Below are 24,116 nucleotides of genomic sequence, written 5' to 3'. Positions count from 1 at the left end.
TTGGAATTCCTACTGGGAATGCTCTTCTCAGCTTCCACAGGGACTAGAAATACACCCACCATGTGCAGAGTAGGGTGCAAAAATTTTTCCCTATAGCCCTTTGTATAATGGATCAAACCTTGGTGTCCTTATTCTAAGAGATTCTTGACTCTAAATCAAGGAACTCTTCATTAACAAGGAGACTGCCCCTTCCCTCTTCCAGAAATACGAAATGGTGATGCAGGGGGTGCAATTGGATCAGCACCATCCTGGTGTCCCTGTCGTACCTGCTGTAGCTGGTGGAAGTGGCTCCTGGGTTTGCTTCTGGCCTGGTTGCTTCTCCTTGGATTGCTTTTTGGACTCATTGCTCTGGGTAAGAAATAACTGAGAAACAAAATGTTGAATGGGTTAGAACAACAAACAGAGGGTATAAGCTGGCAAAGAGACCAAGTACCAGAGATATCAAGCCAGAGAACTGAGGAGGAGCACATTCAGCTCGATGGTGACTGCCACTAAGATATTACAAATGGACAGGAAGAATGGATAAGGAATATAAACCTTTGATGAGGGGTTATATAGTCTTGGGGTGAGTAGGATAGGAAAACTCCTGAGATCTGAGGTCTTACTTCTCAGAAACTAACGGATTCCGAAGTTGTCATTTAAACTCCAGATATCCCTGCTAGAAAAAAAGATACAAAGACCAATCCTGCAAAACTCAGTGGCCATAGCTATCTGACACAGTGTTGCCTTGTCCCTGCTATTAGAAGTAGGTATTTCAGGTATGCATCTGTGGCAGCATGTTCCCTAGCATTTTACTTTAACTTTCCAGTGGAAGAAGTGAGAAAACTGAAATCTCGTGTGGAAAACCTGGAAAAAATCAATGGCGGCCTCCTGGCAATTAACCAAGGGAATTCAAAATTAGAAAAGGATGTTTCAAGAGTAGACTTTCTTCATGGTATTTCACCCTCCTCAACCTTCACTTATGAAAATGAAGAGTCAGTCTGGTTGATGGTGAAGAACAGACTGAACAAGGAAATGGAACGAGGTGAGCAGAGTCAATGTTTGTGATGCTGTGTGAGACCAGATTATGTAAAGGGGAGTGGGAGGATTTCCTTGCCCAAGGGCCTAAAGACCAGGACTTTTAGAGTGCAGTGAACTCTGTCAAAATTAGTTCCCTCACCTGTCCTCACAGACAGGCTGGCTGGAGCTCAGAGTGCTGCCACTAACACTGGTGGTGCATCCCTTAAAGCCAGCAGAAAAGGGAGAAGAAAGGAGGTTGTAGACATGCCATCCTGTGCCAGGATGTATCATGTTTGCTGTAGCAAGTGAGTTTTCCATTTTGAAAGAACTACACAGAAAAATGAACTGACACTTTATTTCTCATGCTACATTTGTTAGCAAGGGAAAGATGATTTACTTCTGTTTAGCAGATGATGGGAATAGGTTAAGAACAGAAGAGCCTACATTCTCCCAGCCAGCTTCAGAAGTTTCATGGATTGGCAAAAGCAAATTTGCTGAGGAAACTACTTACAAAGCCATGCTGTGCTTGATAGCCTGTGCTACCTGCAGCCTCAAAATCCAAATAGAATGATCCTTGTACGTGAAACGAGTAGCTATTCTGATGTATAATGCACTCTAACAGCCTCTTCACTTCTTGTTACAGGCTACTTCCGAGGGGAGAGAGGAGAACCTGGTGAGAAAGGTACAGCCATATAGTCCTCTTCTTCCCCTGTCCTATTCCTTGGCTCTGGCAATGCACGAGTTTGGGGTGGATGTTGCCACAGGGGTCAAGTGAGAAAGATGAAGCTGGTTTATACTTGAACAAAAAGAATCATAGAATCATTTGGGTTGGAAAATATCTTTAAGATCATCGAGTCTAACCATTAACCTACCACTGCCAAGTCCACCACTAAGCCATGTCCCTAAGCACCACATCTACACATCTTTTAAATATCTCCAGGGGTGATGACTCAACCACTTCCCTGGGCAGCCTGTTCCAATGCTTGACAACCCTTTCAGTGAAGAAATTTTTCTTGATATCCAGTCTAAACCTCCCCTGGCACAACTTGAGGCCATTTCCTCTTGTCCTATCCCTTGTTCCTTCGGAGAAGAGACTCACACCCACCTCACTACAGCCTCCTTTCAGGTAGTTGTAGAGTGATAAAGCTTCCCCTGAACCTCCTTTTCTCCAGGCTAAACAACCCCAGTTCCCTCAGCTGCTTCTCATAAGACTTGTTCTCTAGACCCTTCACCAGCTTTGTTGCCCTTCTTTGGAGATGCTCCAGCACCTCAATGCCTTTCTTGTAGCAAGGGGCCCAAAACTGGACACAGTATTCAAGGAGTGGCCTCACCAATGCTGAGTACAGGGGGACAATCACTTCCCTACTGCTGGTTTGCTGCATAAACTGTAGAGGGCCTGATCACATGCAGAACTAATACAGGAGGCCCAGTCTTGCATTGTGCTGGTATGAAAGGCCAGATCCTGTTTGCCACTAGTGGGATGGGTCTGATCCTGCACTATTCAAGTGTGAAGTGTCCCTGTTCACCCAAAACTCCTTCATTTTTCTTTGAAGGTGGGAAAGCAACTCGAAAAACAAAATGAATGAGTAATCATTGGAAATATCTCCAGGATCTCTCCTGATTTTATTTTTTTTTCTTCTTTTCTCAGGTGACATGGGAATGCAAGGTCCCAGAGGTGAGTCTGGAGTTACCTGCTTTCTCAGGTAGATTGGCAGCCTGCCACAGGGCCTGAATAGTGAATAGTGATTTTTGTTACTCCAGAAGTTAGATAGAGAAGCTGATGCATTCTGTAGTTCAGATATTGTTGTGGTGGTTGGGTTTTTTTGCTCTTCTTCCAGGCAAAGACAATTTTAGAGTTCACGGTAGAAGAGATGACAGATCTCACTTTGAATCTAGAAATTTCTTTCACCTGCATGAAAGTCATTCCTGAAGCCAGTTCTACCTGGTTTGATCACAGAGTGCTTCAGAGGATTTTGTGTGGTGTAAATTGTTCAATCCGTTGCATAAATACAAGGGGGCCAATGTGCCATTCCTGGAGACAGTAGAACTTGTAAACACACCAGGAACATAAACTCCTTTTTTATGGGGGGTGAGTGTCAGCCAAAGTGTCAAACAGGGAAGACCTGTTCCTCACTGACTCTATTTCTTTCTCTTTACAGGAGAGCGAGGACTTCCTGGTGTCCCAGGTGGGCAGTAGTACAGCTCCCCTTTGACGGAGGACATTTAGTGACATTACTGTAGGCATGAACAAGTTTTGCACTGCTCAAACCTGGCTCAAGGTGGTTCTCTAAAGAGTCAATATTTAGCGTAGACTAAGTCACTTGATTAATACATCGGTGCTGAGCTACAGACACAGCTCAGAGACTTGGTTACAAGCAAGGCCTCAGCCTGACTTCCACTTAGTTGAACATGCCTAATTTGGGGTTGTGAAGATCCCAGCCTACCTTTGACAGAGTCCCACAGCTGCATAAGTACTTGGCCCAACTTCCTTGTGCTCTTATATCTATTGTGTTCTTAAGAGATCCCTGTTCAAGTACCCACCTTTGAAATAATATATTCTTTACCCCAGCTGATGAATCCCTCTGGGCTTCAGGCTCCCCTAATTTGCATGTTATTCTTTCATGCTACACAGGCAAGGATCCTGAATATCTGTTGTGTTTTTCTTTCCAGGCATTCCTGGTCCAATTGGGCACCAAGGACCAGAAGGACCGAAAGGACAGAAAGGCAGCATGGGTAAGCATCTCTGTCAGTGCTGTGAGTCTCTCACAACTGGTTGACAGATGACATGGGAATACAGACACCAGGTTGGTGTGATCATTTCCTTCCCCCACAGAGGTGGCCATGGATCCTTTTGCCCAAGGCCTCCCATAGACACCTTTTTTTACAGTCATTTGTCTTCTGTAGGTGATCCTGGCATGGAAGGTCCCATGGGACAAAGAGGTCGAGAAGGGCTACCAGGACCTCGAGGGGAGCCTGGACCACCTGGATTTGGAGAAAAAGGAGACAGAGGTAGGAACTAGGTGTCCCATTCTTGGATAAAATAGATATGGACAAAAGCTAGAGATTGGTCCCAGTTTATAAAACACCTCAGTGATAGAATTTGATTTGGTTATTCAAAACCAATTTTCATGTCAGACATTTCCCAGCACAGACAAATCTGGCCTAAGGGATTTTTTTCTGCCAAATTTACAGTGCGTAAACAAGGGTTGTTTTGGTTTGCCAGGTCTCAGTGCCAGTCAGGTTTGAGTATGGCAGAACCAAAAGCACGTAGTATCAAGGTCATCTTCTTCCCAGTTATCCAGGTCACCAAATCTGGGGGATTTGTCTTGCTCATCCTAAAGCCCAGTGAGATGGGATTTTTTTCTTGGACAAGCATGCTTATTTGGGTGTTCTGAACTGACCAACAGATTATTCATGACACTTGCCAGAGAAAGAATAACAGGAGATGGGATAATGGAAAAATAGGATCACAATTGTATTCTACAGTATCTATTCATGCTCTTACTCTGCAGGTGGTGTTGGTGAGCCAGGTCCTCCAGGGCCACCTGGTCCCCCAGGTTCTGCTGGCCTTAAAGGTAAATATGAAGATGAACAGAGGGAGCGTAGCAGACTAGTTATGGGTAAATGAACATTCCAGCCTTCCTGTTTCACTTGTATTGCACTGCAGTAATCAGAAAAGTGAACTAATGGTCCTCATTTTAGCTAAGATTTACTTTGATAGGTACACATAACCTTTAGTGCAATAAATTCTTGGAGATTTTTAGTAAGAATGAGGATTGGCAGGGAGGTTTCTCAAAACAGCGATCTTTAAGATGTGTGATATTTCCAGCTGTTTTTATTATGCTTTCAGAAATAATAAGGTAAACTCATATCCTTAACAGGCTTCTAACAGAGTTACAGCTCTACAATCCATGTAACTGCAATAAAAATTGCACTATAAAAAAGTGGGTCCCAGCTGAAGCACAGATCCCAGCATCTCAGCCAAGATGGAACGCTTGAGTCTCTTTACTTTAGGGAAAACCACTTCCTCTATGTCACAAGAACTAAGTTGTGTAGATTTGTTGTCCTTGTTTTGAGGATGCCAGTGATGCAAGTTCTTCTAGTGGCTGGGGGGATTCCAATCTGCTAAACAGCTGTTGGGTTATGGATGCTGTTGGGCAAACCAAAATAGATTTGTTCATATTTTAATTGTGGCATTACTGAAAGAAAATCCATGTTCCTTTTTCACAGGTCTGATGGGTTCTCCAGGCCCACAAGGTCCTCCAGGTGAGTGTTGCATTCCTTTGCTATGGCATCTATAGACTAGAGAAAACAAAACCAGTATGACAGCTTCTCATAGTTTTTATTCTTCAGTGATACATAATGGTGAGTGGGATGAGTTAAAACCCCCATCTCATTTTTCTGCAGGTCCTCCAGGCCTACAAGGATTTAGAGGAGAAGCAGGTCTCCCAGGTGCTAAAGGTAAGCTTCTCTTCCCCTCAGCAATTACAGCAGCCCTATCTGATGTGCTTTTCTAGCACTGCTCTGAGTGGCAGACATGAACATGTAGCATTTTTATGCTAGGGGCAAAGAAGAGCATAAGACTGAGGAAAGGGGAGGAAGAACTAAACTTAGTCAATGATTGCAGGCAAATCTTGAGAAATGTAAGAGACACAGAGGTAACAGAACAGTCTAGGTGAGGAAACATGGTTGGATGGATGGAGCTGTATTGAAGGAAAGGAATTTCAAGTTTGCATTTGTCTGGCATCAGAGTATCTGTATTTTCCCTATGATTTTTTTCCTTGATGCATGAAATTCCTTTCTCTTCTGACTTGTTATTACTATTTTTCAATCACCCATATATCTTTCAGGTGAGAAAGGAGCCATTGGAGCCCCTGGACCTAAAGGTATCAATTAGATATCTTTTGTGGATATTTTCTTTAGATTCCTTTAGATGTGGATACTGTTCATGGGTATTAACCCTATTCTTCTTTGGCTGCTAAAGCAGACTTTATTTTCTCTGATGGAAACATTTTAGAATAAAACAATCTCACAGAATCCTTCCCTTTTTTTGTACCACAGGTGATCAGGGTGAGAAGGGTTCTCGTGGAATGACAGGTCAGTGGACTGTTTTCCTGGAGTAACAGCCTATCTAATATACACATGTATTATTTGAGTTTTCAAATAACAGTATAGCCCAGTGAATCCCAGTTAGCTTTCTGAAAAATTATGATGTTATTGGTTATAGGAGTTTTATTTTTGCACCCAAGTTTTAAACAAATAGATCCCATTCTTGATTCCAGTAATCTTGGTAGCGATCTTTGTATTTAGCTTTAGGGAAGTTCTCCCTCCCGTGCCCTGTATTCAGGTCACTTGAGCTTTTCTAATACCCAGAGACAGTCATGAGTCTTGAGGCCTGAACATCATGTCAATGCTGTTTTTCAATTACAAAGCACCAAATATTGCTGACAGTCATAAACTGTATCTTCACCAAGATTTGTTTGATTCATTTTCATACCATTTTACTACAGGTGAACAAGGCTCAAGAGGAATGCCTGGTCCTCCAGGAGAGCCAGGGGCTAAAGGACCTGTAGGTGGGTAACAGGAAACAGCCATGTTTATATGTGAGGCACCCAGAGTGTGTTTCTGTGAGCACAGACAAGGAAACAATATGAGAGTGGAATCATACTTGTTGTGATCCTAGGTGTTTTCTCTAGATAGCTAAGATTAGTCTGTATGCTCAGAAAAGATGTCCTACAGCTGATTTTCAAGTAAATGTTTTCTGGATCTTCAGTAACTGCAGCCAAGGTTTCTTTCAGATGCAGTATGATGAAAAGCCACTCTCTTGTGTTTGGGGCTGTGCTCTGCTTAGTAGAAGGACAGGGCAACTGTGGTACTATATCAGCAGTCCCTAACAATCTCTTTTCTTTGGACAGGACAAGCTGGCCGTGATGGACAGGCAGGTGAAAAAGGTAAGGGATTCCTTTCAGGTAGAAGTCAAGTACTTTGTGATTTGGCAGGAGGTTTATTTGCAAAAGGGGTTGGAGAAAATAGCAGCAGATTCATGTTCTGGGATCTTGCCGTCTCAGAACTGAAGAGTCAACCACGTAAGCATGGAACTAAGACATATAATGGAGCTGGCTATAAACTTGTTACAGAGTTCTCACTACAGAACTCTTCTGTCATTGATGTTCACCTCCCAGACACTGATGCTGAAAATGACCAGTTGGCTATGAGGATACAATAGATAGAAAGTGCTGCAGAACGGCTGGTGGCCAAGCTTGAATGGATTGGTAGATTTTAAGAAGTCAGTGACTTCTGGCTTGTTAATGGTGATTATATCCCTAGGTGAACCAGGTCTTATGGGAATGCCAGGAGCCCGAGGCCCTCCAGGACCCTCTGGAGACACAGGACAGCCAGGTAAAGCATACAGAGAACAAAAATACTTTCTGGTCAGTCAGGAACACAGATGTCTTTGTCAACAATTTCCAGTCAATTTGAAGTTAAGGCTGGCTGAGGATCTCTGTACTGTAAGATGATGATGAAAGGAAAACACCCAGGGAATCTAGACCCTTTGTGATCTCAGGATTGCACACACTGCAAACATGAGCTGCTATTAGCCAACGTTCAGTTTATACACCAGGTGCTACACCAGTTTACACCACTTGTGGACTGTGTCTTGTAATTTCAAGTGTATGTAAACTTTTTCTCCCTGTCTATCCTTTCCCCACCTGAAATTTGTTTAGACATCTTGGAATTTTTGCCTTTTTCTGCCAGGTCTCACAGGACCGCAAGGACCACCAGGTAGGCTTTTCCACCATATACCAATTTATCAATGACACACTTTGACATGGGCTCAAAAAATCCTTGTAATTTTCCCTCTGTGCTGCTCAGGGCTTCCAAAGTGATATCCCAAGGTTTCTGCACCTCCTTTGGCTTTTGAGGCAGATTTTGTTGTTGGTGTGTAATTTTTGCAGAATGCAGGGCCTCGGAGTGTTGAAAATTTGCCTCTTCCCAAAACATAGTTTGCAATAAATAACGTTTCATGTGCATCACTGAAAAGTCCTTCTAATCAGCAGCAGAAACAGTGGAGAGGATGTAGCAGCAGAGGTGGAAACAGAGGATGTGATGTCTGCAAGCAGAGCTGGTTTGGGGGGCAAGTCACGAGGAAATTTATCCAATAGCCTTGGGACAGGGAGCAGTACCTGGGAGAAGCTATGGATAAATCTGGGGAGCAGTGCCATCATCCAGGGAGCAGTGGGAGAAGGGAAGCCCTTAACTATGCCCAGGGACACTACCAGCTCAGTCTACAGTCCACTGTGAATTCCTCCACTTGCTGTCAGGGACCTGCTTGTAAATGCTGAAAGCCAGGGTCTTAAACAGGGAGCTCCTTCTATAAACCCATAAGTGAAGCTCAACTGGAGTAACTGGAGAAAATAGAGCAAACGGTATTTGCACTAATCGTTTTAAATTGTTCATCTACCTCATATCAGGACTTCCAGGCAACCCAGGCCGACCAGGGGCTAAAGGTGAGTTTTGTTTCTTCCCTAATACTCATTTTGTCTCTAAGCACTTCATTTTAGGGAGGATTATCTGCTCTGCTGACCAGTCCCTGAATCAACAGTGGCATCTAGTGGATTTAGGAAGGGAATGTTTGAGAAACAGACAGTAGCCAAAGCCTCCCTGAGCATACAGGAAAGGCAGGGCATCTGCTGAGGCACCCAGCATGAGAGTTCTCCACTGAGACCTTAGCAAACCTGGTTCTGCCCTGAGTATATGAGTATGATGCCTGGTGACTGCAGTGGAAGCTGTGTGCCTGCCTTGGATAAATCAGGGCCTATTGCTTATATTGGCAGATGTCATGCTTGGAAAGCTGATCAGAGGATATCTCTGGATTAGCTGAGCTCTGTTGCTTCCCACATGATCACCTAGTGCTATGACTTCTCAGACAAGATCGAGAGCAAAAAGAACAGAAATCACATGTTTAATAAGCCAGTGTCATTGAGCTAGTGACAGATCTTCCCCAAAAAAGAAGTTCATTTTTTGTCTTTTTGTTTTCTTAGGAGAACCTGGAGCTCCAGGAAAAGTCATAAGTGCTGGTATGTAGTGCAGTGGGAGTTGAAACACTTCTGCTTTTGGAGGATTTTCTCTGTTTTTTGTTATGGCTCCTAAATTCATCTCGACTGTGTGTCAGACCTGTACTACTGGGGCTCCCTGTATTGGGAGAATACATATACTGTAGATATGTGATTCCCTAAGGATAGATTTGTTACACATTTGCTGAATGTGTGTATATATGTGTGTGTGTGCAACTCTATGTGTGTGTTTGTGTTTCAGAGGGTTCATCAACTATTGCTCTGCCAGGCCCACCAGGTCCCCCAGGCCCAGCCGGCCCCACTGGACCCCCAGGTGTTCCAGGTGAGGAAGCTGCTCTTCTGTGGTTTTTGCAGGCAGCTTGCATTGCTGTGCATCCAGTTCTTAATTTAATGTGTGATGTTTATTGTCTCTGCCAGGCTGCCCTGTCTGGGAGGCAAGATTGCTCAGGCAGGACTCACAGTCCTCACCCTTCCCTGCAGAAAGACTAAGATCTCAGACTGAGTTAGGAAGGCAGCAGCCTCAAGGGAGAAAAGGGATATGATCACAGGGGGGAAGGACAGAAGGGAGGGCCGGGAAGATGGAGAAATGGGGAACACTGTTGTGCTTTGATCTGATGAGTACAAGGTAGTGATAGGTCAAATCCAGTGAGTAGAATCAAGCTCTTTTGCCTCTCAGGAAAGCAGTCTTGTGTCTAATCCCTTTCCTGGCACTGTTACTGAAATCAGGAAGTGCTCGTTTTCCAGTTTTAGCTTTGAAGTCAAGACAGCAGAAATCCCACGAGAGCATCTGCAAATATTGCACACCAACACACACACACACAGACTCTGGCTATGCATGAGCTTGGTCCTCAGACACCTCTGTCCCAGGTCAGACACCGCCCTCCAGCACCCTGGTGTCAGGCAGCCAAGTGCCTGAGCCCTGGTTCCCATGGCACTCCTGTGCCCCTCCCAGCTGAATAGCTGGAGCTAATCCTGGAGCTGGTTTGGTGGAGCTGGCCTCAATTTGCAGCAGGGAATGCGAGAGGAGGGTTAGGCCTATTGCATTTCTATTGTCGTCAGTGACATTCTGATTATTTCCCCAACATAAGATGCACCAGGCACTTTAATTGCCATATGATAGAAAATAAGTCTCTTCTCTAGAGCTTCAAATAATACATGGGACATTGATGAATTCATACCCCATAGCAATCCATTTACTTGTGCAGACAAATAGATTATTTGATAGCCTCAGTTCTTATAAAAGACCTATTGATTCTTTCCTGCTACTGTAAAATACAACCAGGAAAATCTAATGCAATCTGTTTTTTTTTTTTTCCCTTTGAAACCAGGTCCTGTTGGACCAGCTGGTCTCCCTGGACAGCAAGGTACCATTCTCCATCAGCTTTGATTCTGCTTCTTAAGAGAACTGAATTAATTAGTTTTCAATTGTTTCTAATTCTCTCAGCCTTTGACAGAATCCCTCTCCCTTTTGTTTGCAGATTTCTTCCTTTCAGTTCATTTTACTGCATTATTTGGCTTAATTAATCTTGTAAAAGAATTTCTATTCTCTTTTTCTTTCCCAGGGAAATAAGGTGGGTGGTAAGAGCCAGTGTGATGTGGGTGCTGCAAATGTCTTTTTTCTTATGTTATTTTTTCCGGAGGCTGGCATTTCTAAGGCACTTCTCAAGTGCAGTTGCCTTTCTGTGATAGGGGCTATAGCCCAGCTGGATACCTCCTGCCATTTTGAAAGGTGGGAGAACAAACTAGAGCCAAACTGGGAATAATGTCGCTGCGAAACCACTGCCAGTTGGACAGACATCTGTTTGGAAGGGCTTGAACAGAGCTGACTCCTAAGAACCTTTCTTAGCCAGTTTTCCATGATCCTGATAGAGCAAATTGTGCAGTAATTTCCACATTTGAATAGTGTCCCTCAGAGCCAGGAACTGAGTTCATGCTCCCAGGTCACATAAGCAAAGTCTGAACCTGTTGTCAGGGGGGTGAGGAGTGGGTATAAAATGTCACCCTCTCTGTGACATAATTCACTTTCTTTTTTTTCCTGAAAAAGGTCCACGGGGCGAGAAGGGATCCCCAGGTGAAGCTGTGATAGAAACTATCAAAACAGAAGTCTCATCATTAACATCTCAAAGTAGGTGGACCTGTTTTTCCACTCCTTTGCTTGGAGAGGTGCCAGAGGCCTCAAGGCCTGCTCACAGCTAACAGGAGATGTCTCTACCTCTTTCCGCTCAACGTGATGTAGGGCAAGCGTGTGTGTGTATGTTTGGTGGTCGGACAGCAATACCAGCTACCTCTCCTGCCCTCCTTCTCATCTGTGCATCCCAAAGTGCTTTCAAAAGGAGGTAGATGGCATCAGGCCCATGTCACTGAGAGGAAAGCTAAGGAATGGTGACTGGTGAACAGTCCCTAACAGCAGAGATGGTCATAGAGCTGTGAGGTTTCAGGCTGGCCTTTTAACCACTGTGTTCGCACAGGGCAGTTCCCTATGTAATATGAACACAGAGCCATCCGTAAGAGGAGAACCAGTCTGAAAAGGCACATTAGTCTGAGCAACAGAAATCAAAATCTCTCTATGAATTAGAGGACAAATTCACAGGGGAACAAATGCTATTTTAAGATGAAAATAAGTGGAGCAGAACAGAATGGTTTAGCAGCATCCCAAGAAAAGTGTCTGCTTGCTCTGTGCAATACTAGATGTGTGGTGCACTTACAGTCAGTAATCCTAGAGTCTGGGACCTCTGAAGTGTGCAGGAGAGGCAAGGTAGAGGAGGGCATAAATGGTCCTTGCCCAGTCACTATCTGAATGGGGTCGTGTTGATCCAGACCGTGCTTCAGTACTGTCCCATCCCCCCTTCAGGACTCTTGGATCTCAGCATCACTGAGTTTATGCCTCAGCTTGGAGGTGAGGATACATCTCCAATCAAGATAACACAGTGCAGCTACTTGTTAAATAATGACTGTATGATGTTCTCCTCCCCAAACTTGCCCCTCTTTGAAAATCTTCCCTCTCCTTGAAAGTTCTTTCCCTCCTTCTCTAGCCTTTGAGTCCTTTGCTCTTTCCCTCAGCAACCATTACTCTCCAGAGAGATCTCCTCTCAGTTTCCAACATGCTGCCAGCCTGCTCAGCACTGTATTTTGCTCCATGTCCTAACCTGCGTGCTGGCAACCAAACACATCTCTCCTCTCCCCTCTCTGCCTCAACTTTGGCTTAGATCACCCAGGTCCTGCCTTAGTCCAACTTTGTAGTAGCTTCTAACAGCAACATAACAACAGTGTTTCCATAGCAGCAGTAGCTCCATAGCAATAATTTTTCCCTTTTTTTGTGTGTTTCATTTGCACAGTGCTGGCAGATTTACAAGGGCGAGCAGGACCACCAGGTCCCCCTGGACCACCAGGTACGTAATATAGCAGAGTTCAGTATGTAAGCAGGGGGACACTAACGCACATGGCATGTTTCTGGGCTGTGCAGTTTGCTGAGTAATATCCCTGTTTCTTTTGTCATCAGGTGAATCTGTGCAGGGACCCCCTGGACCTCGTGGCCCACCAGGTAAGAGCTTGTTTCTCTGTAACAAACCTGGAAAGTGGGAGGTTTTTCCAGTGCGTCTATCCTGTGCCTTGCGGTATCCCAGATGCAATCTTGGACCTGGTGGAAGTTAGTAGGGCTGACTTTACTGGAAGCAGAATTTCACATAGTGGGGTCCTACTAACACAATTTCACTGCAATATAGTTTAACACGAGCAAGACTCTGCCCAAGAGAGGAGATTTGCTTTGGCAGAGGTTTTCTAGCCAGAGTAGTAGTTATACAAGCCATACTTTTTGGAAAGACGCTCAATGTTCACAAATCCCCAAAGGAAGCAACTGCAATCAGTTCCAACTTTACTTCTTACTTGTTCATCCTTAACTTCCAGCTGGGGACAGATGGCGCAGTTCTTATCATGAGGAGCATATCCCCACTCCACTTCCTGTAGCACAGAGGGGAAGTGCAGGAGTACACGAGACAGGAGCATAACCCCATTCCTTGCTCTCTGCTCAGGAGCAAAGGGGAGAAGGTCAGGTGTGTGATGAAATGAACCTTCCCTTTCGATGTAGTGAAGGGCAGCTGGGATAGGCACTCTGTACCACAAAGAAAGGAGTTTCTCTGTCATATGTCTGCTGTGGTGGCAAAAGATAATGAAAAATAACTAACAGGGATAGATGTGTGTGGAGAAAACAATACTAGCTTACACTTACAAATATTTGAGCTATGTCCATGACTTGAGATGTAGCAGCTCTGACATGCATTTGCTTACATTGCTGAGGCGCATCCTTCCTAAAGCCTTTTTGTATCCCTTTGCCTAGGAGAAGGATTGCCAGGACCTCCAGGCCCGCCAGGGAGACCAGGATCTTCCATGTCCACCTCAGGTAGGTTCTTCCCACTCATTCCCTCACCTGTGCCCTGGGAATGTCCTGACTGTTGGGGTTCCAGAAAGCACATCCTTGGCTAGGATCAGATGGAGCCAGAGGAAACTTGTATCATGTTCTGTTGGATGTCATGAAGAAACCTTTTTGTTTTAATTACAGAAACATTCCTCACAGGCCCACCAGGTCCACCAGGACCACCAGGCCCGAAGGGAGACCAAGGTGGGTATATCCTGCTGCCTCACCAAGATACTAGATAGATCTCAGCACCTCAGACTGAAAAGAAGGAAGAAAGGGCTTGGAAGCAGAAAGTGTCCTGCCTTTCTGTGGCTTTAAGAAAGCTAGCACAGTGGTCATTAAATAGGACTTCTCTTTGCTGACAGAAAACAAGTCTTTGTCAGAGAAATTTATTAGCCTGCAGTACTGTCATCAAGGCAATCATTGTATTCAGATCCCAACTTTGCAAGCCCATTTGATTCAGGAGCATTCAGAGCTTCAGATTTGCCATTAAAGGGGAAAAATCATTTTGCAAAATGCAGTGTGGACTTGTCTAAGTCAGTGCAAGGAGGTTGCCCTGTGAAGTGTAGCTCAGCTCTCAGCTGGCAGGAAAACACAGGACCTACTCCCTTTACCCATTTCTGCCCTGAAAATTGAAGGCCATGATAATATTCTGCAGTGTGGGCTGGGATGTTTCAGACCAGAACAAAACAAATGCTAACACTGTTCCTCTGCTCCCCTGTTTGCAGGTGAACGAGGTCCACGAGGATTCACAGGTAAGGAAGCTTCCAGGAGGTATCAGTGGGGTTCAGGGTAGCTTGCCTGTGTATATGACTGCTCCTCCATTTCTGTGTCCCATGCAGGAGAACAGGGCGAGCCTGGCCTTTCAGCATTCTCCCATGGTCAGTCTGTGCCCCCTTTCCATCTTTGAATTCACTGTCCCTAGCCTGAAACCAGTGGGCAAAATCCTGCTCCAGTGATTCTAGCTTAGTTTTAGTGGAGCCAGGATTTTGTCCACATGCTTTATTCCTGTGAATCTCTGACTCTCCTTCTGCAATTGGCAGATGACAGAATTACCGTGCAGGGACCTCCAGGAGTTCCAGGTCCGCCAGGCCCACCTGGACCCAAAGGTGAAGCTAAAAATCTCCCTTTCCTTCTCCCTCTCTTTCCTTCTCCCTCTCTCTCTTTCCTTGCTCCCTCTCTCTCTTTCCTTCTCCCTCTCTCTCTTCCTTCTCCCTCTCTCTCTTTCCTTCTCCCTCTCTCTCTTTCCTTCTCCCTCTCTCTCTTTCCTTCTCCCTCTCTCTCTTTCCTTCTCCCTCTCTCTCTTTCCTTCTCCCTCTCTCTCTTTCCTTCTCCCTCTCTCTCTTTCCTTCTCCCTCTCTCTCTTTCCTTCTCCCTCTCTCTCTTTCCTTCTCCCTCTCTCTCTTTCCTTCTCCCTCTCTCTCTTTCCTTCTCCCTCTCTCTCTTCCTTCTCTCTCTCTCTCTTTCCTTCTCTCTCTCTCTCTTTCCTTCTCTCTCTCTCTCTTTCCTTCTCTCTCTCTCTTTCCTTCTCTCTCTCTCTCTTTCCTTCTCTCTCTCTCTCTTTCCTTCTCTCTCTCTCTCTTTCCTTCTCTCTCTCTCTCTTTCCTTCTCCCTCTCTCTCTTTCCTTCTCCCTCTCTCTCTTTCCTTCTCTCTCTCTCTCTTTCCTTCTCTCTCTCTCTCTTTCCTTCTCTCTCTCTCTCTTTCCTTCTCTCTCTCTCTCTTTCCTTCTCTCTCTCTCTCTTTCCTTCTCTCTCTCTCTCTTTCCTTCTCTCTCTCTCTCTTTCCTTCTCTCTCTCTCTCTTTCCTTCTCTCTCTCTCTCTTTCCTTCTCTCTCTCTCTCTTTCCTTCTCTCTCTCTCTCTCTCTTTCCTTCTCTCTCTCTCTCTCTCTTTCCTTCTCTCTCTCTCTCTCTCTCTCTCTTTTTCCCTCTCTCTCTCTCTCTTTTTCCCTCTCTCTCTCTCTCTTTTTCCCTCTCTCTCTCTCTCTTTTTCCCTCTCTCTCTCTCTCTTTTTCCCTCTCTCTCTCTCTCTTTTTCCTTCTCTCTCTCTCTGCTGGTGGCCTTACACAGCCAAGAGTGCTTGAGACTAAAGGATGGGCCAACCTGGTCCTTTGGGAACTACAGCTGTGCTCACCCCTGCCTTTTCAGGCAGAGCAGGACCATGGCTAAAGAATTGCTCTGAGCACAAGGCACCTGGGCAGGTGACAGAAGGCTTGGGAAAGCTGCTACGGCCTCTTCCTTCTGCTCTTCCCCAGCAAGCTACTAATTCAAGACAGTCATTTACAAGGGCTGGGTAGTTGCTTCCCTGACAACATGTAGCTAAACTGTTTTACATGACCAAGTATGCAACATGCAGTGACACCCATAACAATTGTCTGTCTCCCTCATTCCTGTTTCCAGGTGATGCAGGTGTTCCAGGCGCTCCTGGCATCCCAGGAGCATCTCGAGGTAAGAGGCCAGACCGTCCTTGTTCTGATATTATCAAGAAATGCTGACACCCTGGTGGAGACTTTGAAAAAGCTCCTTTGGGTTTTACAAGTGTGGGTGCCAACCTAATGCTGATGGGATTTGCAAAACCTCTTTTTGCACAGCCTACCTTAAATCACCCAATTTGAGAACTGCAAGTTTTCTGTTTCCAGCTTACTGGGAATCCTCCGAGCCAGAGTTTTTCCTCATGGGACATGAAAGAAAGGGATTCCAGGTTGGCTAACCATGTTCCACAAGGGAGTAGGGAAGCTGCATTGAACCTTCTAGTGGAAAAACTTCTGTTCAGAACAAAAGTGCCCTTTGTTCAGTTTTACCCTCAGGTGGATTCATGTGAATTAAGCTGCTTTCATTCTGAGTAAGAGCATCTCAGTATGCAGGGTATTAATGCAGTTTCACAAAAAGTGCGTATGGATTAACTTAAGTGTCCCCCCACGTGAATAAGCCCTTTGCAGATTCTCTGCATCATGTCTTAGGAATACTACCTCAGGGTGCTGGGAAGACAGACACCTTAAACAGCATGAGGTGTCACTCGACACCATCGTGACTGGAGTCACACAGGGCCCACCTTTATCTGAGATACATTTCAAGTTCACCTAAGATGAGTGAGAAGGTTCTTGAGCTGGTGCTGCCCAGGCTGGCTGGGATCGGGAGCAGCAGGGCAGTAAGGTTGGCCTAATGAGCCTGAGAGCTTTATGGATCTCCATCTATAGTTCTGCACAGCTTTGCACTCTAGTGCACAAACTGACCGGGTCTGTCAGTACAAAGCTGGGTAGGTCTCTGGACTCAATCCTGCAGAGCTGCTGAATTATAAACTGCTGAATTAACTGAAGATGTTATACTGCCTAATGGCCTGTGCTCAGACATAGCATAGTCTGAGTCTGTTCCCAAAGCTCTTTCTAGACCTGTGGGAAGGGCTTAATGCAAGCACACTTTAGCATCGCTTGGTCTGATGCAACCATGCCAAAAACACTCCTTCTCCTTACAATGATTTCTATAGGTGGATCCAGACAAATTCAGGGACCCCCAGGACCTCCAGGGCCACCCGGTCCTCCTGGCCCAGGTGGAAGTTCATCTCAAGAGATTCAGCAGTATGTCACTGACTACCTGAAGAGTGAGTACGAGGAGATTTTGCCATGGGTCAGCAGATGCATGCCTATCTCTCTTTTGCTCCCTGAGCCCCTTGTCACTCTCCCTTTAGAAACAGCAGCCCTACTGCTCTGGCCTTATTTCTATTGAGTACTGTGTAAGTGCTGTTGCCCACTGTGGCCTCTGCAGAACTGTCCTTCTATTGACCTGCTTTTTGCCAGGGGAAGGGGGTCCAGTAATTGTGCATATGGCCATTGTCTTCCCTCTAGTGATGTGGGCATATCGTGGGCTTCCTACCTAGGTGACAACGTAAGACATTATCTGACTGGTGCCCAAGGGCCTCCAGGCCCTCCAGGCCCACCTGGAGTCATCACCACTGCAGATGGGATGAGCTTGGATTATGCAGAGCTGGCTACCCGTGTTATGAGCTATATGACAAGTAAGTACCATGTCGGTACTTCCTGTACTGAGTCACACTCTTGGCTGAGCTTGTCAACACCTAGGAGGTGATAACCAGAGGAGAAACAACAGTCTTTAAATAGCAGCACCCCAGTTATTCATCTTCTGCAGTCTTGTCCCAGGACTTCACGCAGCTGAGATGGCCTCTGAGCCTTGTCCCATTTAAATGGTTAGATTAATTAACAGTTGCTGCTGTTTTAAAAGTCTCACATTAAACATTAGCTATTAGACCCTGTAATGCCCCCAAGACCCAAACAGAGGCGGCTCTATTTGGTATATGTGTTCTCAAGTATTCTGGGGCTGTCTTGTATGCTTGGGGCCCTCCTAAAGTAGATTAAAGTCACAGAGCTTTTGGAAGTAGCCTGGAATTTCAATCAGAAGAGCACAGACCACACAACTGTGGAGATGACCAGAATGTGTGAGACAGCGATTGATTCATGGTTGGGAGCACAGGAAGTCCATCCCAGCAGTTAAACTGGATTAATTCAGCTTTCCTTTGTCCCTGCCCGACCGCTCTTCATCTTCTGTCTCATCCTGCCTGCTGTAAAACCTTTTCATTCCCACAGGCTCTTCAGATCGCTATCAGTCATTTGCCAGTTCTGTATCAACTACATCTGGTTTGTACCAAGAACTTCTGGACATGCTGCAGAGTAAGTGACCCTCAAGGGAAATACGGGGGTTGGGGTAAAGCATCCCAGCAGCCTGGAGATCTGCCCTTCCCTTCCAGTCTCCTGTCTCCAACCGGAGATACCAGCAGCTGCTTCAGAGGGCAAAGGCTTGCCATAGGTGCGCTCCTCCTATGTGATCCAGTGGGGAATCAACCAGATTCCACGTTCCAAATAGACAAATGGCTGCTGAAATGCCACAGAGCTCAGCATGGTCTTTCCCAGCTGAGCCACTTTTTATTCCCTTTACCCAAGATGTTGTCCAGGGTGTTCTGAAGAAACAGAGCACAAGGAGGTCCCTTTAGCAATCCAAATTCTCACCCACCTCAAACCCTGGATTGTAGGAGGTTTCCAGCCCTGTCACAAATGTTTCTGACACCATACACAGGGCAGTTCACACTCAGAAAAGGAGCTTTGCATCCATAGGTTTTGGTGGTCTCCCTAGTGGTGGGGGCTCAGCTGACCTGCTGGGAACTCCTCACACCTGGTGTCTTTGCAGCAGCTGGACAGCCTTAAAAGATGCATTTTTCACTTCCAGGAGAAGAAATTCGTCAGTATCTAATTGGACCTCGGGGCCCACCAGGACCTCCTGGACCAGGGGGAGATGGCATGTCTCTGTCACTGGATTATGATGAGCTGACCAGACGGTTTATCAGCTACTTGAAAAGTAATGTTTTTTTATTAGTGTGTATTTCCCTCTGTTCCTTTAGGAGCTGAGCAGAAAGCTTCTGCTGTCAGTGAAAACTCCTCCAGTGTCGACTGTGTGAATCTCTATGTACAGAGACCTCCTCTCAGGGATTGTGAGAGACTTGGAACAGAACACAGATACCCTGTAGCTAAGAAACTATTCACAGAATCTAGTAATGAGTTCTTGCTTTGCTAAAAACTGAGTTTAGGAGCATAATTTCATTTTAGCCATCTTAGAAGCCCATCAACATCTTCAAAAGCCTTCATAACCTTTTTCTTACTGGCTCTGTGGCCAGGATATATCTCTCTATGGAAGAGTTGATATATGCCCACTTCATGTCAAGGCAGCTCTGGCAACAAACTCTTAGAAGCTTAAAGGTAGTTGAAACAAATCCCACCTGTCTGCTTCATTTTCCCATCTGTAAAGGGGTGATATGGCATGTAAGGACTGTCGAACAGAAAGGACTCTGGAGCATCCCCAACAGCAGTGCTAAAATGCCTAATCCTCGTAGCTGCAACTTTCTGCTTAAAAGCACAGCCTGATTCATGCTCAGTCTCTCTGAACTGTCCTTGGAGACCAGATCTCACTAATGGGCTGCCCCAAAGATGGTGGGAATTTCCTCTTTAGCTCTGGAAGCAAGAAATTGCTACTTAACCACAGCACCCCAACAGCTCAAGCAGGACAGCTGCATTTTATCATCGAGGACATTTCATTAAAACAAATCACAAAGGTGCAAAGTTTAGAACCAGAGCTGCTTGCAGATGCACAGACACAGGTTGAGCAGCACATGCATCAGCCAGTGGGTCACGGCTGAGCTGCACATCCTGGGGTGCCCTCCCCCTCCCATGTCAGGGGTTCATGAGGTCTGCAGAACTTTTGCCAAGAATAGAGGCCTGATGCCTGCCTGTCTGCAGGTGCCCTTGTGATGGGATTATTGGGCAAGCTTTAACTCCAAGTCCAGAACAAGGCTGCCTGTGAACAAGCCCTGCAGCCTGTCTGCTCACACTGTAACAGCCTGTTTTGATAATGTGCTACTCTTGGATCTGTTTGATTTTGCAGGCTCTGGGATGAGCATTGGGATCCCTGGACCACCTGGGCCTCCAGGGACACCTGGTATATCTTACAGTGACCTGACAGCATACCTGCGAAGTGAGCCAACTTCTTTACTCCCCTGCCAGAGGTCCCTACACACCCTCAGGATCTATTTTTACAGGCTTAGTCACAGAATTTCCCCTTTTGCCCATCACGACAAATAACCCTCTATGAGACGCTGATGGTCCCTCTGCCTCAGTTAGCAGCACTGCAGGTCTCCTGGGTTCTGCCAGGACCCGCACAGACCACGAGGGGCTGCTGACAGATCACCGTGCTCCTGTGGAGAGCAGCAGCAGTGAGGTGCTGTCTTGGGGATGGGGATGGAGGAGCCCTTTGTCTTCTCCAAACTCTGCAGCATAAAGGCATTTCTTACGCCACTTTTTAAAAGTATATTTAAAAAACAGGGACTTCTACCCTCTTTGGGATCTCTTGACTTCCCAATGTGATGCCTACAAGCAGGGAAGTGAGGTTCGTCAGGGCTGTGGTGGTTTGGATGACTCCTTTTCTTCCCTTGTGTCTTACAGACTCTGAATTCAGCGGTCTTGTCGGTCCACCTGGTCCTGCAGGGCCCCAGGGACCTCCAGGGATCCCTGGATCACCAGGCACCACTCTGGAGGACGTCTCTGCTTACCTACAAAGTAAAGCACTTGCGTTTCTCACAGCTGGCAGGGAGATTCTGTTTGTAGATGCTGGGAGGACTGAGGCTGAGATTTAGCTTACCAGGGGCATGACTGCCCACTGAGAACAAGGTCACTTTAAAAAAAAAAAAAAATCTCATCAATATCAGCTGGAAAGGGATGGAAGTTGGGGTTGAAGACTTTAAACTTTCAAGATCCCCAGACATGTGATTTCTTTGTCCTCTCACTGCTGGAAAATAATTCTTCCTCTCTCTCAAGGTGTGGGATACTCCTCCCTCTCTGGAGTCCAGGGCCCACCTGGCCCTCCTGGCCCTCCAGGACCACCAGGCTTCTCAGGAACCGGCCTCCTGTCCTATGCTGACATCACCCACAGCGACGAGTTCAGGAGCGAGCTGATCCAGTACCTGAAGAGTAAGGGGACACCATCCATCCTCCCTGCACACACCCTGAGCCATGCTTTGCCTTGTGTAGGCTGCTGGCTCTGCCACAGCTGAGGCAGTCCTGTAGGTGCCTTCCCTGAACTGGGGCTGCAGCAACACCTTATCTCTGCAGCCAGGTCTACACAGGACTACCCCACACCTCACAGGCTTGTCTCCTTGCAAGGCAAAAGTCTGTGTTGCGAGCCAAAAGGCACAGGTGCTGCGCAGTTACAATTGGCCTGTACTGAACAGCGAGTCCCTAGTAAGGTCACCTGAAGAGTTTTGCCATGGGAAGAGCATTTTTGTTGACAAACACGAGCCTACAGAGCAGTGGATGATGTAGGGGTTGGAGGGCAGCACCGAGCCAGCTGTGAAGCAGCATTGGTCTGAGCTCTCATGCTGGCAAGTCATCTAGGGCAGCCTTTCAAAAACATGGGGATCCCCTCACATTTGGGAGACTGGTCACAGAATGTCTGCTTTGGCAGAGGAGTGCCCCCTTCTGCAAAATGAGTGGGCATGTTTCCAAATTACAAAACTGTAGGAGAGATGGGAAGGAGGAGGCCGTCGTGCCATCTGTAGAGATCAAGGTTGACAGATGTGCCTGCTGCCTGAGAAAGGGCACTGGGTGAGGGTTACCGCGATGATTGGCAGGACAGAATTTCACACTCCAGTCTTCATTCAGGTGGTAGCTCAGGCCCTCTGCCAAGCCTGGGGGGCCCCAGGTACCCCAGTGTCCCTGAAGTCCCCCCTCTTGTATTTTGCAGGTGATGAAGTTCGAAGCTACATCTCGGGGCCGCCTGGGCCCCCTGGGCCACGGGGACCACCAGGACCCAAAGGGGATAGCGGCTTGGTGGCTGGGTCTATGTCTTCAGCATACCAAGGGTTACGGACTTCCGAGCGGCTGCATGGAGGATCCCTCGGGGCTGAGGGATCCCGTGGGGGATCACTGGGCACAGGCAGCTCATATGGCAGCTCCATGAGCAGTATGTCATCTTACAGTGCCTCCATGGGCAGCGATGGCTCTTATGATGCCTCCATGGGCGGTGATGGGGCTTTTGGCGGGTTGCTGACAGAGGAGGAATCACACAGGAGATCAACAGGGTCAAGCAGATCTTCTAGCAGCTCCTTCACTGGTTCCCTGGATTACAACGAGCTGGCACTCCGCGTGTCAGAGAACCTGCAGAGTGAGTGGAATTCCTGCTTGTCCTCACCCTCCCTGTCCCAGCCCACAGCTCCTAACCCCCCATGCCTGGTGTCATGCTGTTCACTTCCCTCACCCTTCCTGCTACGTACAGCTCTCCCTTACACCTTCCTGCCTCAGCATCCAGCCACAGTTTTCCCAGAGCTCATTTCAAATGACATCTTTAATTCTGCAGGCCAAGGTATTCTCCAGGACCTGATGTCTTACAACGCACAGAGACTCGCAGGTCCCCCAGGCCCTCCTGGTCCCCCTGGCATCAGCAGGGTCTTTGCAGCCTATGGCAATGTCACCGAGGACCTCATGGACTTCTTTAGAAGTAAGTGACATACTGACTTGGTGTTTCTGGCTCATGCCCGAGATCTCTCCAACCTCTCATAGACTTAGGGAGCTTTTCACCTTTGTGTGCTGCAAAAATGCAGTCAAGATACAAAGCTGGAGGCGGATAGTCTTTCCAACCCCTTCCTCCCTTGCTGGGGAGATGCAGTCTCATCATTAGGAAGGACATCGGGTTTTCCCCCTACTTGTGGGAAACTCAACCCAAACCCTGAAGGCCACAGTCCTTGCAACCCCCGTGGCCCATTTTAACATGGCTGGGCTGGCACATGGAGAGCAACATGAGAGAGCTGCTTGCTCTGTTCTCAAATTCCCCTCCCTGAGCGTGGGCCAGCTCCAGCCCTGGTGACAGCCAGGACAGCCGGAGAGGGTGGCAGAGCTGTGCTGGTGAAATGAGATCACAACTTGCCCCTGGGACTTCATTGGGACCAAAACCATTTTTTGAAAAACTTGCTCTCAGTCAGTCCAATCCCATCTAACCTAGAGATTGTCCTTCCAGTCTGACTTGATGCTTTTCTAAGTGAGCACAGAGCCCTTTGCAAGTTGTTTGTCCCACTCATTCATCCTCTCTTTCACTTCCCTCTTCAGCATATGGAACCATCCAGGGGCCACCCGGTGAAAAGGGGGAGAGGGGTTATCCTGGACCCAAAGGTAAGGCTGCCATCCCTCCCCTCTCAAGCCCTGTAACACCCAGGAAGCAGCCCCGTGCCCACAAAGAGAGTTGGCAGGGGGCTGCTCAGGGTCACAGCCTGCCCCCAGTGGAGGCAGCACCTTCAGGTCTCAGCACTAGCATCGTCCTAACTTGGTCTTCCTGGCCCTGGCCTGTCCCTGTTCGTGGGCCAGTCATGCTCAAGGGCAAACTTGGTCTTTTCCTTCTTTCAGGTGACCCTGGACCGATGGGCCCACCAGGACGCCAAGGGCACAGGGGACCAAAGGGAGAGAAAGGAGAGAAAGGTATGAACATCTGCCGTCCCCAGGAGAGCAGGGTTTGCCTGTCAGGGAGTGCAGGATTCCCCAGGCACCGGCCCATCTCTGGGAACTGCTGGAAAACCCACCCAGCCCCCTTTTTTTTTGGTTTGTTTTAGGTCTTTTGCCTTTATTACCCCACATGACCTTTTCAAATAACACTCCTTTTGACTTTCTCGTCCCCAGGTGAACAAGTGTATGTTGGCAGAAGAAAAAGGAGAAGTGTTGGGGTTTAAGGAAAGAGGCAACTCAGTTCTGCACTGGGCAGCATTCCCAGCAGCCTATAGAGAATTAGCCTGCATCTTCACTGCCTTAATGCTAAAACGTCCCTGCCCATCAGCTAACCACTTGATAGTTCAGTGTCACTGCTGAGATCTGAATGGCTCTTTTGCGTGTCCAGCATGGCTCTAACGTGGGTATTTGCTCCTGTTGCTGATGTTTGGCTTAGTGCCCCTGAGTTCCCAGCCTTGTATGTCTTTAGGCTCACAAGGGCTTCCTGTCTCACCCAGTCCAGGTTTCTTGTATTACTCCCAGCCATGTAAAAACCATTTTTTTTTTTTTTAGCAACTATCCAGCAAAAAGAAAAAAACCCACAGTTC

The 24,116-nt window shown here is 46.9% G+C and overlaps 1 protein-coding gene across 1 annotated transcript in view; it reads left to right on the top strand.

Annotated features, from left to right (window-relative positions):
* The window catches only part of COL17A1 (collagen type XVII alpha 1 chain), a 37,089-nt gene extending 13,336 nt beyond the window's left edge, over window positions 1-23,753 (top strand). The window contains exons 16-56 of the mRNA XM_074874041.1: window positions 203-352; window positions 809-1,024; window positions 1,643-1,681; window positions 2,648-2,674; window positions 3,159-3,185; window positions 3,670-3,732; window positions 3,904-4,008; window positions 4,512-4,574; window positions 5,230-5,265; window positions 5,407-5,460; window positions 5,850-5,885; window positions 6,061-6,096; window positions 6,510-6,572; window positions 6,915-6,950; window positions 7,327-7,398; window positions 7,756-7,782; window positions 8,472-8,507; window positions 9,042-9,077; window positions 9,316-9,396; window positions 10,403-10,438; window positions 11,119-11,199; window positions 12,410-12,463; window positions 12,574-12,615; window positions 13,414-13,470; window positions 13,630-13,689; window positions 14,214-14,240; window positions 14,328-14,366; window positions 14,529-14,594; window positions 15,884-15,931; window positions 16,968-17,081; window positions 17,358-17,495; window positions 18,082-18,165; window positions 18,719-18,847; window positions 19,928-20,017; window positions 20,485-20,598; window positions 20,857-21,009; window positions 21,782-22,201; window positions 22,394-22,534; window positions 23,140-23,202; window positions 23,434-23,505; window positions 23,704-23,753. Of these exons, the coding sequence (XP_074730142.1) occupies window positions 203-352; window positions 809-1,024; window positions 1,643-1,681; window positions 2,648-2,674; window positions 3,159-3,185; window positions 3,670-3,732; window positions 3,904-4,008; window positions 4,512-4,574; window positions 5,230-5,265; window positions 5,407-5,460; window positions 5,850-5,885; window positions 6,061-6,096; window positions 6,510-6,572; window positions 6,915-6,950; window positions 7,327-7,398; window positions 7,756-7,782; window positions 8,472-8,507; window positions 9,042-9,077; window positions 9,316-9,396; window positions 10,403-10,438; window positions 11,119-11,199; window positions 12,410-12,463; window positions 12,574-12,615; window positions 13,414-13,470; window positions 13,630-13,689; window positions 14,214-14,240; window positions 14,328-14,366; window positions 14,529-14,594; window positions 15,884-15,931; window positions 16,968-17,081; window positions 17,358-17,495; window positions 18,082-18,165; window positions 18,719-18,847; window positions 19,928-20,017; window positions 20,485-20,598; window positions 20,857-21,009; window positions 21,782-22,201; window positions 22,394-22,534; window positions 23,140-23,202; window positions 23,434-23,505; window positions 23,704-23,753 (3,281 nt within the window). The remainder of the gene's footprint in view (window positions 1-202; window positions 353-808; window positions 1,025-1,642; window positions 1,682-2,647; window positions 2,675-3,158; window positions 3,186-3,669; window positions 3,733-3,903; window positions 4,009-4,511; window positions 4,575-5,229; window positions 5,266-5,406; window positions 5,461-5,849; window positions 5,886-6,060; window positions 6,097-6,509; window positions 6,573-6,914; window positions 6,951-7,326; window positions 7,399-7,755; window positions 7,783-8,471; window positions 8,508-9,041; window positions 9,078-9,315; window positions 9,397-10,402; window positions 10,439-11,118; window positions 11,200-12,409; window positions 12,464-12,573; window positions 12,616-13,413; window positions 13,471-13,629; window positions 13,690-14,213; window positions 14,241-14,327; window positions 14,367-14,528; window positions 14,595-15,883; window positions 15,932-16,967; window positions 17,082-17,357; window positions 17,496-18,081; window positions 18,166-18,718; window positions 18,848-19,927; window positions 20,018-20,484; window positions 20,599-20,856; window positions 21,010-21,781; window positions 22,202-22,393; window positions 22,535-23,139; window positions 23,203-23,433; window positions 23,506-23,703) is intronic.
* Window positions 23,754-24,116: the final 363 nt, after the last annotated feature.

Source organism: Strix uralensis, chromosome 7 (assembly GCF_047716275.1).
Source record: "Strix uralensis isolate ZFMK-TIS-50842 chromosome 7, bStrUra1, whole genome shotgun sequence".
NCBI lineage: Eukaryota > Metazoa > Chordata > Aves > Strigiformes > Strigidae > Strix > Strix uralensis.
Note: the sequence above shows the minus strand (reverse complement) of the source record. Positions and strands in the feature narration are given on the sequence as shown.